The 16,589-nt window shown below is 40.7% G+C and overlaps 1 protein-coding gene across 1 annotated transcript in view; it reads left to right on the forward strand.

The window, feature by feature from the left end:
- Positions 1–16,589, forward strand: part of FBN2 (fibrillin 2) — a 140,531-nt gene that overhangs the window by 53,465 nt on the left and 70,477 nt on the right. The window contains exons 9-18 of the mRNA XM_081930845.1: positions 1,139–1,291; positions 2,829–3,062; positions 4,243–4,380; positions 8,311–8,430; positions 10,274–10,399; positions 11,601–11,723; positions 12,054–12,176; positions 14,212–14,364; positions 15,507–15,560; positions 16,304–16,429. Coding sequence (XP_081786971.1) covers positions 1,139–1,291; positions 2,829–3,062; positions 4,243–4,380; positions 8,311–8,430; positions 10,274–10,399; positions 11,601–11,723; positions 12,054–12,176; positions 14,212–14,364; positions 15,507–15,560; positions 16,304–16,429 — 1,350 coding nt within the window. The remainder of the gene's footprint in view (positions 1–1,138; positions 1,292–2,828; positions 3,063–4,242; positions 4,381–8,310; positions 8,431–10,273; positions 10,400–11,600; positions 11,724–12,053; positions 12,177–14,211; positions 14,365–15,506; positions 15,561–16,303; positions 16,430–16,589) is intronic.

Genomic DNA, 16,589 nt, shown 5'->3' on the forward strand with positions numbered 1-16,589 from the left:
TTACTTTATTTGTGATGTTTGGAAAACAAGACATGAGGAAACTAAAATTATATCATTTACTTAATCCAGCCTCTACTAAACTTGAAGGGACAACTCAGATTGATTTCTTATTAAGATTAATTTGATTCTTCTTTAATATTGTAAAGTTTGCCTTGGATTGGTGTCTATAACCACAAAGTCAATATTTGAAAGATACTCCTATGAAGCTAGAATACATCAACAGAAGATACTCCTATGAAGCTGGAATACACCAACAGAAAAGATTGCTATTTCATTTGGCCTAAGTACCCTCTCACACCCCATGAGGAAAAGTGGTCAAGAAGATGGATTTATTTCTGTGCTTGTATGTCAGCAGGCAAAGCCTAAAAGCTTCTGACATCTGGTAGCCACTTGGGGAGAAAAGCAAATACATTTCATTCTCTTAAGTTTCTAGTTAATGCATGTGTTACTTTAAACCACCAGAGGGCACTGTTTGTTTAACAATCTAGCCCACAATTGTAGCCCCTCTGTCTAACTCGACTCCACCTTTTAGAGGTTATTTTGGTTTATTGTTTTCTCCCAACTTGTTGAGACAAGATGTCTGTTATTTTCTCTCTCATCTCCATTCATCCTGTAAATATTTCCTACATGAATATAGCCTTTGAACTCTAGAAAGTGTAAGTGGTTATTCCAAAAGGTACCTAAGTTGCAAGGTCTGCTAACAGCAAGGAATGCTACCTTCTAGTTTATCTCTGTCTTACAGCATGAATGTGGGAGTTTTATGGCCTTTTAGGCTGCATGGTTGTCATTTGTCAACTGTAGCAGCCAGCTGTAGATGGGCTCTCTGCACAGAAGTGACAACTATAAACTGCATTGCATAATGTGTTCTACTTCACTGATAATATTCACGTTTGTTTACCCAAATTGTTGAAATCAGGCATAGGCAAACTCGGCCCTCCAGATGTTTTGAGACTACAACTCCCATCATCCCTGACCACTCATCCTGTTAGCTAGGGATGATGGGAGTTGTAGTCCCAAAACATTTGGAGGGCTGAGTTTGCCTATGCCTGATTTAAATGCTACCCTAGGGTTAAGAAAATGTTTTAAATTACTTTATATAAATAGTCTGTTAGCAATTTTTCTCATTATCCATATCCAGATCAAAGAGCAGGTACATGTTTCTCCAGTCTGGTGAATGGTCGCTGCGCACAAGAACTTCCTGGCAGATTTACCAAAATGCAATGCTGCTGTGAATCTGGACGTTGTTGGGCACTCGGATCCGTACCGGAAATGTGTCCTGTTAGAGGTTCTGGTGAGTGCTTTTATATGCCCAGTTTTAGTTAGGATCACTGGAATAATATTGCACCAATTTTGAAAATCAAGCTTAGATATGAAAGAATATATAATTGCATTTTGCTTCAAAAGTATATGAAGTTCCCAACCTGCACTTCTCTCTGATCAGTTACTGTTAAGGGACAGCCTCTTTCTATTACTATTGAAAATACTTCTTTAAAGCCGTGATTATTTAAAGCGATCATTTTGATATAGAGAAATAACGACTCCTTGTACTGCATATTTTTAACTGCTGTATTAAATTGAACTGGAAGGATACAAGGCACCCATATTTTGTTTTATTTCTCTAAATAACCTGGGAGGAAGAGGTTTGAATAGAGAAACATTCAAATTTGCAGAAAACGTCTGAAATAAAACCGAAATCCTCCAGGAAAATGCATTCGCTTAAAAGAGCTGCCTTTTTAACATAAGAAAACACTAGTTTTCTATGTTTATATTTATTATCTGCCTTGCTGTATTGAAGTGTCTTCTGGTCCAAATGCCTTATGTCTTTTGTGACCTGCTTTTACCTCCCTTTGAACTTTTTTAGGTCATGCTAATCCCAACACATACCACCTGCATTCCATAGTGATCTGGCTCCATATCACTCATATCCTCATCCTTACTTTATTCCCTTTAGAATCCCTAAATGTTTTCTAAACAATCTTAATGTAAATAGTATTCCGCCTATTCCAAACAATAAAATAACTTGGAGAGATATATTCTCTTGGAGTCGGCTGGTGTTTTGTGTATTATTCTAAATGAGTGTTCTCAGCTGTCTCCAGTGCTTACTTGGCAAATTAATGTTACTGAACTAGGAGACAATGGTTAGTGATGGCGGCCAATTCCATATTTACTCACATGAGTACACATTTGGAGATGGCTGTGAATATTTACATGAATACAAACGGTATAATCTAAAACTGTGCAAAAATTATGGTTTATCTTGATAAATTATGCCCTTTCTGGAAGCAAATTTTGTATCTGTGCGGGACGTGTATTTTTCTTTCTGTCAGCCTTGGGGGTCTTAAAACAAGGTAGAAGAAAGAATATCCTCTATTTCTGAGCTTCTGAATAGTTGACAATAGAGTCTGTCATGATAACTCTTGGAGTAACCTTGCAAAAATTAGCTGTGCCCAAAGCTAATTGAGGTGGCAAAATCTCTAATAAGTAATACAGTGGTACCTCGGGTTACATACGCTTCAGGTTACAGACTCCGCTAACCCAGAAATATTACCTCAGGTTAAGAACTTTGCTTCAGGATGAGAACGGAAATTGTGCTTCGGCGGCATGGTAGCAGCAGGAGGCCCCGTTAGCTAAAGTGGTGCTTCAGGTTAAGAACAGTTTCAGGTTAAGAACGGACCTCCAGAACGAATTAAGTACTTAACCCGAGGTACCACTGTAGTATGTTTTTAAGTGATTATCTTATTTTCCAAAATAGATGAACTGGTGTATGTTCCTACCTCCTTGTGAAAAGATGAGATATTAACGCTCTGTGTTGTTTTTCATTTTCGTAGATGAATATCGCAGGCTGTGCATAGATGGCATTCCTGTCGTAGGGGGTTCCAGACCTGGTGGTACAGGAGGAAATGGGTTCTTTCCTGGAGGAAATGGAAATGGCTATGGCCCAGGAGGAACAGGATTCATCCCCCTTCCTGGAGGAAATGGTTTTTCCCCAGGTGTGGGTGGGGCTGGAGTAGGGACTGGTGGCCAAGGTCCCACAGGAAATGGCCCCATCATTACAGGGCTGAGTAAGTTGCCATATTTAACTGTTTTTCCATGCAGTGGATAATTGGGGTGTGTGTGTGTGTGTGTGTGTGTGTGTGTGTGTGTATGTATAGTAGTTGAGTGCCTGGAGGTGGTTGGAGGTTGGATGGCGGCTAACAGATTGAGGTTAACAGATTGAGGTTGAATCCTGACAAGACAGAAGTACTGATTTTGGGGGACAGGAGGCGGGCAGGTGTGGAGGATTCCCTGGTTCTGAATGGGGTAACTGTGCCCCTGAAGGATCAGGTGCGCAGCCTGGGAGTCATTTTGGACTCACAGCTGTTCATGGAGGCACAGGTCAACTCTGTGTCCAGGGCAGCTGTTTACCAGCTCCATCTGGTACGCAGGCTGAGACCCTACCTGCCTGCAGACTGCCTTGCCAGAGTGGTGCATGCTCTGGTTATCTCCCGCTTGGACTACTGCAATGCGCTCTATGTGGGGCTACCTTTGAAGGTGACCTGGAAACTACAACTAATCCAGAACGCGGCAGCTAGACTGGTGACTGGGAGCAGCCACAGAGACCACATAACACCGGTCTTGAAAGACCTACATTGGCTCCCAGTATGTTTCCGAGCATAATTCAAAGTGCTGATGCTGACCTTTAAAGCCCTAAATGACCTTGGTCCAGTATATCTGAAGGAGCGTCTCCACCCCCATCGTTCTACCCGGACACTGAGGTCCAGCACCGAGGGCCTTCTGGCGGTTCCCTCACTGCGAGAAGCCAAGTTACAGGGAACCAGGCAGAGGGCCTTCTTGGTAGTGGCGCCTGCCCTGTGGAACGCCCTCCCACCAGATGTCAAAGAGAATAACAACTACCAGACTTTCAGAAGACATCTGAAGGCAGCCCTGTTTAGGGAAGTTTTTAATATTTGATGTATTATAGTATTTTAATATTTTTTGGGAAGCCGCCCAGAGTGGCTGGGGAAGCTCAGCCAGATGGGCGGGGTATAAATAATAAATTATTATTATTATTATTATTATTATTATTATTATTATTATTATTATTATTATTTATTATTATTATTATTATTATTATCCCCTACCACTGTCAACACTGCTGATTGCAAGTTAAAATAAATATACTATGGAAAATAAAGTCATTTGATCACCTGGACCTAACTTTAATGTTGTAATACAACTTGGATCTGTTTTTCCTCCCCTTAGCAATACTCAATCAAACAATAGATATTTGTAAGCACCATCCAAATCTTTGTTTAAATGGACGCTGCATCCCAACGATTTCCAGTTATCGATGCGAATGCAATATGGGGTATAAACAAGATGCAAATGGAGACTGTATTGGTGAGTGCAACTTCAGATTTCGCCTGCTTTTCATCTGATCCGTAAACATCTTTAAATTAAATACCTCTTCTACAGGGATACTGAAATATATCTTCTATAAAGATGCTGAAATATTAAAAGGCCCCCAATGTGCTCTTGAGACTTTATCGCAATGAAATGTAGATTAATGTGACAACTATGAAGAATTATATTGTCACTTATTTTTACCATATTGATATAAAACTTATAAACACTTATGTACACTGATGCAAATGCTTACTAGTTTTCTTCTACTTTCTACAAAATGTATCGAGCATGGTTGGACTGCACACACAAAAAATGGCCAATAGTTTAAGCAGTCTCTGCTCTCCAGCCCTTCCTCTGGTCAGATTGGCAGCCTACCAAGGCCTCTCTGGGTTGAGAGAAACTATTGAGGGAAGTAACAAGGAACTCTGTGTAATGTCTAGATGATCAAATGAGCTACTAATAAGAGAACACTTTTCTGGAAGTTTAGCAATCTAATATTAGGGATGCTGTATCATATGGCAGTACTTCCTGAATTATTAGAACATACTTGGAAGCAACAGTTTAAAGATGCTACCTAGTGTGTTCTAGCAGTTTAGCAACCACTTCCACAGTTCTAACAATGTATGTATTAATCTGTAAGGCTACTCACTGGGATATTAGTTTTCAAGTAACTGGACTGCCCAGTGAAACAAAATAAACTACTAAGTGCTTTGTAATGAACTCCCACAAGAGCTAGGGCATTAAAGAGAGCAGCTGGGACATTTAGAGAGCTGGAAAATGTTCAAAGGAAAACCATTTGAGCAATAATAGGTTACTTTGAGAGGTACAGTGAGCAGATGAGAGAAAAGCCAAAATAGCACTAAGTAGACAATGTGTTCTCATGTGGGGGGCATTTGCAAGGAGATTCTGTTTCTTCAGAAAGGTTTCCAACAAAAAGTAAGAGTTTTACTATTGTCAGGCAATTTCCTTATTGAAAAGCCATTGTACACTTATCTTTACTCCCTTCCACCACCAGCAATAATATGGGAGTTTACTAAATTTAAACGAGTTGATCTGAATAGAAATATTCCCTGTAGACATGAATTTAGTGAAAAAAGCAAACTGCTGGCTGTGCTTAAAAGATTTGCTTATCACACAGAGTACATGTATTTGCATAGGACATAAAGAAAATATACGTTCTGTAAACTTAGCATTTTCTTTCCGAAGAAACCATGCCAAGGCGGAAGGAGTGTTATGTTTGTTGTTTATAAATATCTTCCACCCATGAATATATTAACAGTTCAGTACAGTCCATTCCTTTAAGAAGTTCTTTTATTTTCATATGAAGTTAACAGACAGGATATAACAGGCAACACATTCATGAGGACCTGTGGCCTAGTTGAAATAATATCAATAGCGCTTTAATTTTTGGGCTTTGTTCTGATGAAATTATTGGCATTATGTGCTTGCTGAGGGCGGAAACAAATAATCCAGCGACAGATTGGCTTGATGTGCATGAGTGCAAAATGTTTTTACTTAGAAAAATAATCAAATTCTACAGGGAAGTTTGTGGGGGAGGAGGAATCCCCAAGTTACTGTGTACAATTCAGACAGAAAATTATAAAAGTCAGTGCTGAATGGCTGCTACATTTGATTATTTTAATATATCCTGTTCTCTTCATATTGCTTCATGTTTATGGCTTTGCTGCAGCTTTCTCAACTACATGCTCAAAAGTAAGTGGGGTGTGAAATTAAGCTGGGGTTTTTGCATGAGAAATGGGGAATTGGTCTATAGTATTAGATAGAATATTGTCATAATCTGCCAGGCTAGATTTCTGATGTTTATATCGTACTTTTCACTGGTGTGGGCAAATAACTTGGAATCCTCTTTATATGTTATTTCATTTACATTGAGTGAAAACTTATTAGCAGCTTGGTGTGCAAACTCTTTCACAAGGTCTTCAGGGGAGAGAAAAGAGAGACAGTGACCGTTTTAGGCATGTCCAATATGTGCTCCACTACGCACATGCACATCACACTGAACTCAGAACTGAAAATGCCACAAAAGAGGGCAGAAAAGGGTGAGGCAGGGGCAGGATGGTGGAAACGGTTTGTTTCGATGATTTTTCAATGGTGTTTCAAATATACATGTTTTCACATAAACTTGAGGTTCCTTGGAATATAACCCCTACGTAAATTGGGAATTGGAAGTGCAACGTGGTAGACAAATTTGGAGAGGTTTTGTACAAACCCTGCAAAGAGAAGCCCTGTTTCCATGCTTGCTTTGGGAACACGCATGTGAATCTGTTTCTGTATCCTGAGAGTTGCCTCCTCTGAAACTGTGGGTGATGGGTTGGGGGATAGTCTTGTGCTGAAGGGAACAGCTTCCCTCTGCAGCCTCTAGATCCGCTCCTGCTGGAGGACAGGCTACCATTTGCTCATTACAGCCGGCTCAGAAAACCAGTGCTTTAGCCAAACTAACAGGAGCTCGCTGTAAAGTTTCCAGAAAGGAACAACAGAGCTAAAACTTAAGGACTTAACCCAGAAAAAGAAAGGCCAAAGAAGCATCACATTTTGTACACAGCAAGAGTTTGAAAGCGATCCCAGGAAGAAAGGACAGGCTGAAGGAAAAAGACAATGAGCAGAATGGGAATGCTCTGACAAGAAACTATTGCCTTTTCACCACAGAGATGAAAATCACAAGTGGTTCAGAATGTATTGCCAGCTTCATAGAGTCCCAGAAGCTCCTACAACGTAGGTGAAATGGAAATGGGTTTCTTAAACTGTTGTCCATTTTACCTCTGTAATAAGGTTTATCTGCATAGATGAGGACGGGGGCTTCACCACTGTGAGCCAGTGTGGTGTAGTGGTTAAGAGCGGTAAACTTGTAATCTGGGGAACCGGGTTCATGTCTCCGCTCCTCCACATGCAGCTGGGTGACCTTTGGCTAGTCACACTTCTCTGAAGTCTCTCAGTCCCACTCACCTCACAGAGTGTTTGTAGTCGGGGAGGAAGGGAAAGGAGAATGTTAGCCACTTTGAGACTCCTTAAAGGGAGTGAAAGGCAGGATATCAAATCCAAACTCTTCTTCTTCCTCCTCTTCTTCTCCATCATTTGATCACTGCTCATTACAGTATTCACACAGTTCTCCCACTTTAAGGAAGACATTGTGCATGATCTAATTGCTGCTGCAAAAAGTAGGAAGGAAGAAAGCTAACTGAACATGCTCACTATTATGCCATATGAAAATCTGTGCCATAAACAGCTGCTAAACCTCTTCCCAGGTGTATGCTCAGGCTGTTAACTAAAACACTTCATTCAAAATCATAAATACGAATGGTTGTTGATTTAAGCAAATGTCCATAAACAGAAACAAGGGGTAGCATTATATTCAGCAAGTAATAGGCTCACATGGTTGCTTTTCTGTAGTTAAGCTACATTTGGCAGCCTCCTCCATGTGAAGAGCCATGTCTTGTGAGTGCATTTGACTGCTATATGTTTGTCAATCCTGATACTTTGTTTTTCCACATGATCCAAGTGTGTTGAAACCTATCCTAAAATCTGCAGACAGGCACATCTCCAAAACACAGAAAGGCAAATTAATGACGGAGAAACAATAACTCTGTGATTCAGTCCTGTTAATCTAGTGACAAGTGTATATTTATATTTCTTCATTGCTTTATTTTCTTTCTCTACCTAGATTTTTTTATTTTATTTAAGAAGCATGAGATGCTGCATATTTTTGAAAATGGACTGAGTGGGCTGTATTAGGTAATGACTGTATACTGAGAATCATGGTACAAGTAATTTTTTTTTAGATTAGTGTGTTGAATCAGTTTCTGCTGAAGAAAGTGAAATTTATTTCTCTGTTCAGCGATTGTACTTGTTAGGAGCTTTTTTGTATAACTCGTGAAATCTGATTGTCTTCTTTCCTGATATCAACAGATGTTGATGAGTGCATATCAAATCCATGCACTAATGGAGACTGTGTGAACACACCTGGCTCTTATTATTGCAAATGCCATACAGGTTTCCAGAGAACACCTACAAAGCAGGCTTGCATTGGTAAGAAGGCCAATACTTCTGCAATTACTCGTGCTTATATTTGACCTGAGTTTGATCTCCCACCCCCCTTAGATTATCAATACGATTTTGAATCGCCTTTTCAGCAAACGGTGACAGTGATGTAGTATTTACAAACCCTACACAAATCTGGAATGGAGTCTGTAAAATGGTTGGATGGTGCCCTGTATGCCTCCTTCAGGCACCTGCTGCAGCCAAGCTGGTGCCAAATGTATTGCTGTGCTTTCCTTTGGACCACATCAGTGAGACCGACAGGGAGGTCTTGTCATTTGGGCAGCCCAGGACCTCCATACACACTTGTGCCCCGGAGTTACCGTATTTTTCACTCTATAGGACATACTTTTTCCCCTCCAAAAATTAAGGGGAAATGTGTGTGTGTCCTATGGAGCGAATGCAGGCTCCTTGGCTTCAGCAATAGCAACGCGAAGCCTCCGAAGTGCAGAGGGAGCGCTCCCTCCGCGCTCCGGAGGCTTCGCGTTGCTTTCGCTGAAGCCTGGAGAGCAAGAGGCGTCAGTGCGCACCGACCCCTCTCGCTCTCCAGGCTTCAGGGATAGCCCCCTGAAGCCTTTGAAGCGCAGCGCGAGTTCCCGCTGCGTTCTGGAGGCTTCAGGTTCCTTTCGCTGAAGCCAGGAGAGTCTTGCCTGAGGAGTGCAGCAGGAACTTGTGCTGCGCTCGGAAGGATTCAGGGATAGCCGTGCGCAACCCCTCCAGCAAGGAGAGGCTGCGCGGGGCTATGGCTTCTTTAGCCCCGTGCAGCCTCTCCCGGCTGGAGAGGTTGTGCGCAGCTAAAGAGGAAGCCAAAACAGCGAGCGAGATCCATCCCGCTCGCTGTTTTGGCTTGTGCCATAGCCGTGCGCAACCCCTCTGACAGGGAGAGGTTGTGCGCCGCCTGTACGCTGCTCTTTGGGACTCGGGGGGAATAAGATTTTTTCCCCTTGATTTTCCCCTCTAAAAACTAGGTGCGCCCTATGGTCCAGTGTGCCCTATGGAGCGAAAAATATGGCAAGTGCTACTAACACAGCAAAAACAATGTAGGAAGTAGCAGTTATGAGTCTCCAGTCTCTGCAGCCACAGCAGGCGCTGTAATTGTTCAGTGGTTCATTTCGCCCCCAGAGGCACACACTATTGTCTCTCGAGACAAACGGATGCTAACAAAAAGAAAGAAAAGAAGTGTTATTACAGGAACAGATTTTGTCAAATCTGCTTGCATTTGAAAAATCAAGTGATTGTGGACAGATAAAATACTTGATATCTGGTACCGCATTTTTCACTCTATAAGACGCACCAGACCACAAGACGCACCTAATTTTTGGAGGAGGAAAACAAGGAAAAAATATTCTGAATCTCAGAAGCCAGAACAGCAAGAGGGACTGCTGCGCAGTGAAAGCAGCAATCCCTCTTGCTGTTCTGGCTTCTGGGATAGCTGCGCAGCCTGCATTCGCTCCATAAGACGCACACACATTTCCCCTTACTTTTTAGGAGGGAAAAAGTGAGTCTTACGGAGCAAAAAATATGGTATATACGGGTTCACATCTTAAATGTACAAGACACAATCTAGCTAAATTTAGCTATATGAGTTCCATTGCACTAAGTAGTGGGACAGTGCTGGTGTCAAGTCTGGATCTGTAAACAGAATTCAAACATACTGACAAACTGCTTCATGTTTGCTTCCCAACAGCAAAATTGAAAAATATGATTTTCATTAAGTAAGGGGTATGTAAACCTGAGGTTTGGCCCAGTGGTCTGAAGCAGTTTGTTGTTTTCTCCTTGAAACTAGTTGATACTGATATTGTTATTATTCTCTGTTCTCCCCCACCCCTCTCAGATCTTGATGAATGTATCCAGAACGGCGTACTTTGTAAAAACGGCCGATGTGTGAACACTGATGGAAGTTTCCAGTGCATTTGCAATGCTGGGTTTGAACTAACTACTGATGGGAAAAACTGTGTTGGTATGAGATTACTTGTTTCGTTTGTTTGCTTACTTTTAATGCTGATAAAACATGCAAATTTCCATGCCGTCCTGCCATATGGCACAGAATAAAGTATATTCATAGGTTAAACATCAACAATTTATATACTGAGACTATACTGTGGGCTTGTTAAAATTTCAGCTACCATTTCAGGGTTTTTATTATAATAACAAATTCAATTTTAACATAACTTTATTATTTATTTAGCCTTTGCCAGTTAATTACAAGATAGGTTGACATGTAATCACACTCTGGTCGATGTTGAAAAAAGCTCTTGCAGTTATCCTTCTAAAATTTGGCTGGATTCATGCCCTTAGAAGGATTTGCACCCCCCCCTTTTTTAAAAGAAAACAACAACAAATTTTAAGGTGCTCAGCACAAAAGCCCCAAACTTCATTTGCCTGTAATTTGATAGGCTTTACCTATCCTGCAGGGGCAGCTATTTCTGCAATTTTTATCCTTTTTTTTTTTTTTTTTTGAAAAGGAACAAAAGTTTCAGGCATTTTTTATTTATCAGTGGTGAATGGAAACAAAACACAGCAGCCTTGGATGGGTCCCGAGCTGAATCAGGCAGCCTACAAAGTGCCTCAGACCAAGGCAGACCGTTGGGCCAATAATGAATCATGGGGCCATGCCCTTGCTCTATGTTTTCCCCCCTCTTCTCCTTCCATGTGTCTGACCAGTGTTTAGATTCTGGCTATTTAAAACCAGTTTTCTGAGACGCCTGAACTTTTGAACTGAATTTAAATGTTGTTTGCAAACCAGGATATGAAACCAGGTTCAGATTCCAATTTTAAATTCTGATTTAAGCAGCACTGCCATGCTTTATAGGTGGGCCGCCTTTGACGGTGGGTGGGATGCTTCAATTAATACAGAACACAGTAGCCATAATTTTTAGCACCCTGAGAAAATGCTAAGAGGATGCGCACTGTGAATGCCCTCCATGTCCACTTGTTTAAAGTGGATGAACTGAAGTTTTCACTTTCCAGTTGGACCACTCTCTTAAGCTATAGCCAAGTTTGGCACAAAATGATTAAAAGAAAGATTTGCCATTTATTTTGTGTGATTTCACCCATTTGTTTTTCTGGTAGAAAGATTCTCATTAAATGAGACAAATCTTGAAAGAGATCTTGAGTAGTTTCTTCAAGGATTAAATATATCTACTAATTCGTTTTTCTAGATCATGACGAATGCACAACTACCAACATGTGTTTGAATGGCATGTGTATAAATGAGGATGGAAGTTTCAAATGCATCTGCAAACCGGGCTTTGTCCTGGCTCCTAATGGGCGCTACTGTACTGGTATGTAAGACACCATATTATGGCAATCTTGACTCTATACACACACAAACAGAGAGAGAGAGAGAGAGAGAGAGAACTATAGTTGTTTCTCTCCTACTTATTTCAGTTCTGCTGACATAGGAAAAATTTCCACTGAATTGTGCCAGTCTTGAGCTTTGTGTCCTTTGATCAAATTTTGCCCTGAGTTTATTCATTGATTGTTTATTTAATCCACATATGAATCTTCGGTGGAAGCAGTTGGTGAATGACATTAGAAGGCCACAATCACACAATTTTATAAGAAAATCGTGGTTTCATTTACCAATCAGTAAAACATACATTTTCTTCCAGATATTGATGAGTGTCATCAACCAGGGATTTGCATGAATGGCCACTGCATTAACACCGAGGGCTCATTTCGTTGTGATTGTCCGCCAGGCCTAGCTGTGGGAGTTGATGGTCGTGTTTGTGTAGGTAAGAGACACTTTTACAGTTTAATGTGATAAAGTTTAAACAAATATGGGTGAGAGCCAATGGTGGCAGCTGCTAGTACAACAGTCATTCTGCTAGTGAGGTCCCCATTGTTAACGTAGTGCAACAGCTGGACCCAGTGGGTAGTTTGGGCTAGCAGAAGTGTTGCACAACACTAGGATATCATATACCATTCAGCATTACGGCCACTGGGGCCCTGTGGCTGGGACTGCATTGCTCTTTCGTCTCCTGAATGTTGTGTGTCTTTTCCGCTTACCAAAAGAGAGGGGAAAGGCAGCAGGAGTTTGGCACAGTGCAGGTTGTGTATCGGAACCAACCACTGCTGCTCCTGGAGTGTGCGTGTGTGCGTGTGCATGCTGTTACATGACTTCCACTTGTGCTAGCTCTTCTGCCATGAAAATAGCTTTTGCAGAAATGCCTACTTTCCCGCTTCTTATATTTACAAAGATGAACTGCACCATGTGTTCTAAAACCTATTTTGTCACATACTTGAAACAGATAGCACATTGTAGTTTCATAGTCCGTTTAGTCTTTTAAATACAGTGGTACCTCTGGATGCGAATGGAATCCGTTCCGGAGCCCCGTTCGCATCCTGAGTAGAGCGTAACCCACGACTGCGTGGGTTGCGATTCACCACTTCCACGCATGCGCATGACGTCATTTTGAGCGCCTGCGTGAGTGGCAAAACCCGGAAGTAACGCGCTCCGTTACTTCCGGGTCGCCGTGGAGCGCAACCCGAAAATACTTAACCTGAAGCTACTGCAGCCCGAGGTATGACTGTATAAATAAACACTGCCTAATGAATTAGTAGTGTACACTATAGTTTTTCATCTTCTCTGTTCTCTACTACCAACTCTTTAATAAATGCAAATTGTTCATTGGCAGTCTGGAATAAATCAATGAAAATGAGAATGTTTAGGTTTGGCATTGTGTTTATGATACTGACTCTGTGTAATTCCAGAGCCAGACCCAAAGGGCTAAATTCAAAGTTGGCATGAATAACCTGTTCAATTCTTAAAATAATCCCAAAGTTATATGGGGATTTCCCCACCCCCCACCTCTCAATTTGCCATAGATTTGTTGATGCTGGGGAAATTTGCCTTGCTGAAAGTACAAGTTTCAGGGCAGAAACTAAAACCTACTAAGCCCTGGCCCTGCACTAGCAGTAATGTCTGTTAGTCTAGGATGTTTAATTCTCTTTTGGAATACACAATGCTGGTGCTTAAAAGAATCTAACTCGCTATTAGTTGTTAGACTATTTCTTCACTAGAGGCAAAATCAGGAATCATTTAGGAAATTCAGTTCCCTAACAAGATGATATAATTACTCTAGACATGCAGTAATGGGAAGAAATCTTAAATAGCACATAATAAAAAAAAATCTTACTCATTCTTGTCCTTCTGAACAGAATTTCAAAGTGTGCGTCTACTGTTAACAAATCTACTGTAAATTCTCTTTGGCTTCAAAACCCTCCTTGTTGGCTAAGCTGCAGGATCTTTTGAACGATCTAAGTGATGTAGGCAGAAACTGTAGGCAGCTGAAAAGTGTTTATAGTCTGAGAATTGGCGTATTTTATTAAACATTCTGCTTAGGGCTTTTAGTAGTGCTGACAAGCAGGTTAAATATTTAACAGACTGTATGAAAAGAAAATTTCATTAAGACTGCCGTACTATACACACGTACTCAGTAGACATGTATAGAATTGCAATGTAAATAATCTTAAATCATACATGCATTCATACAAACAAACTCAAAAGTAACCTGCAGGAAATAAAGTTAAGTAAGACATATTAGAAATAACTTTGGGCATGAACGGAATATCCAGATACAGATATAAGCCTATGTTAGATGTCAACATTTGGTTGGTATTGGACTTTGCAGAAGCCAAGTTTTGTCAATATTAATTAACCAATTGCAGATGTAAAGGTTTTGGGTTCATTTTTTATGTGAAGAGTATTTCTTCATACCATTTCCAGTTGTAAGACACTCACCTATTGTTCTGCCCGACTCCTCTTAGATACCCATATGCGCAGCACATGCTATGGTGGGATCAAAAAGGGAATATGTGTGCGTCCTTTTCCTGGGGCAGTGACAAAATCTGAATGTTGCTGTGCCAATCTGGACTATGGGTTTGGAGAGCCTTGCCGCCCATGCCCTGCCAAGAACTCAGGTAAAGTTGTGTTCTTCTTTTGATTACTGTGAAAAATATATATTGTCCATGAGAACAGGGAATAGTAGTAGTAGTCAGTCTGCTAGTTTCAGCTGGTAAGACAGCTACAACCATTTCTAGACCAGGATAACCTGATAATTTTCACCCATGCACTGGTGATCCCTTGAGGTTGGTCTGGTAGCTGCAGCTGATGCAAAATGTGGCGTCTTGGCTTCTCCCTGGAGCAGGATATTGGCAGCATGTTATGTTACCCTGCTGTTGGGACGCGGGTGGCGCTGTGGGTTAAACCACAGAGCCTAGGACTTGCCGATCAGAAGGTCAGCAGTTCGAATCCCCGCGACGGAGTGAGCTCCCATTGTTCGGTCCCTGCTCCTGCCAACCTAGCAGTTCGGAAACACGTCAAAGTGCAAATAGATAAATAGGTTTTGCTCTTTCCCACTTTACATCTGTATTGGAATTGTTTTAAAGATGTTTTCTTTGTTTTATCACTTGTCAGCTGCCCTGGGCTCCTTTGGGAGGAAGGGTGGGATATAAATTTAATAAATACATAAACGATAAAAAAAACCCTTACAGTACTTGCAAATGTTTTCGTTGTTTTTTTGAAATCTTTTTTATTGGTTTTTATGAAAACAAGTTTAAAGTATTTTTTTAAAAGAAAAAACCTTTAACATATCAATTTATGAGGTTCCCTGGATCTTGTGACCCCCCCATCCGTCCCCTACATGGGTCCTTATAATAATCTTTCTAAAACTACATATCCGTACATTCTCCACAGTTTTCATTTCTCTAAATTGTCCATAACTTTTGTTTCTTCACAAGTGGTTTTTAAAGTCCAACTAACGTTTTTATCTGCTTGCAATGGTTTCCTAAGTAAGTTACGAATTTTCCCATTCTTTTTTAAAAGGATCTTTTTGGTTCCTGAGTCACCCGACCAGTTTTGCCATTTCAGCATAGTCCAGCAAACTGGACTGGCTTGCCATTCTTCCCTAGTCGGGACTATTATTTCCTTCCACAGTGCTTGCTAATGTTAATTAACATCCAATTTGAACCGGCAGTAGTTGAGGTAACATAGTATTAAAACATAGTAATACTTAACCTATTTTTCTTACGTTTTTCTACCTTTTTTGTTTTCATATGAGAAGCTGAGTTCCGTGGTCTGTGTAGCAGTGGCGTGGGAATTACAGTAGATGGAAGAGGTAATGCTCCGTAACATTTTACAGGTGTGACCTATAAAAAAGGGAAGGAAATGAAAATAAATAAATAAATCATGTGCATGAAATCAGATAAACGGACAAAAATATTTTGTTCCTCAACCTCCCACATGCTGTTGTTTTAGGTATGAGGCACCAATTTTTTTTTTAAAGTTCACCAGACTCTGAGGAACGGCTAAGCTGTTTTCCCACTGGAACCAATGGCAAAATTCTCTCTTGCTGCAGCAGAAGCATGGAATGTATTTATACATGTTGTCTTGGCAGTAGAATATACATAGTATTTTAATAAAATGAAGCAACTTTCATTCCTTAAAACTGTGCATATGCTCCAAGCAGTTCCCAAGCAGCTTCAGGCTGCAGTCCTATAATAAGGAGTTTATTTATTATTTAAAATATTTTAGCCCAGCACTAATCTCAAAGCAGGTTGCCATATTTAAAGCAACCACACTGAAAAACAGTTGAGACCAGGTGAAAATACTAATGGACACGAAAATACAGCAGCAGATTAATATTCCCTTATTTTGGGGCAAAACAGACCAATGTTCTATTTTGTCTGCTGATGTTTAATTCTGGTTTAATTTGAAGTGTTAACCTTTTATGCAACTTCAGTATGGTTGGTTTCACTTTTTACTAAATGGTTTTGCTGTAGGAAGTTAGTACTGTGCATGGTTTGTCATTTAAAATATTAACTACCTACATTAATAACCTTAATTATTTTATTATTGCAGATATTAACGAATGTGCTTTAGATCCTGATATTTGCTCCAATGGGGTTTGCGAAAACCTGCGTGGCAGCTATCGGTGTAATTGTAACAGCGGATATGAATCGGATATTTCAGGAAGAAATTGTGTTGGTATGTTATCTGAACTGTATTCATACGATTTCTGCTGTGGCTGCCTATGAGTCTAAGAGCAGCAGGAATAGTGCTTGAAAGCTAAGTATTGTGGTCACTGCCTTTCCTGCACAATAGAGGGAGTGTTGGGTGCCTCAAACGAGAAAGAACCTTCCTGGTC

The sequence above is a fragment of the Podarcis melisellensis genome (assembly GCF_964234715.1).
Source record: "Podarcis melisellensis genome assembly, chromosome: 11".
NCBI lineage: Eukaryota > Metazoa > Chordata > Lepidosauria > Squamata > Lacertidae > Podarcis > Podarcis melisellensis.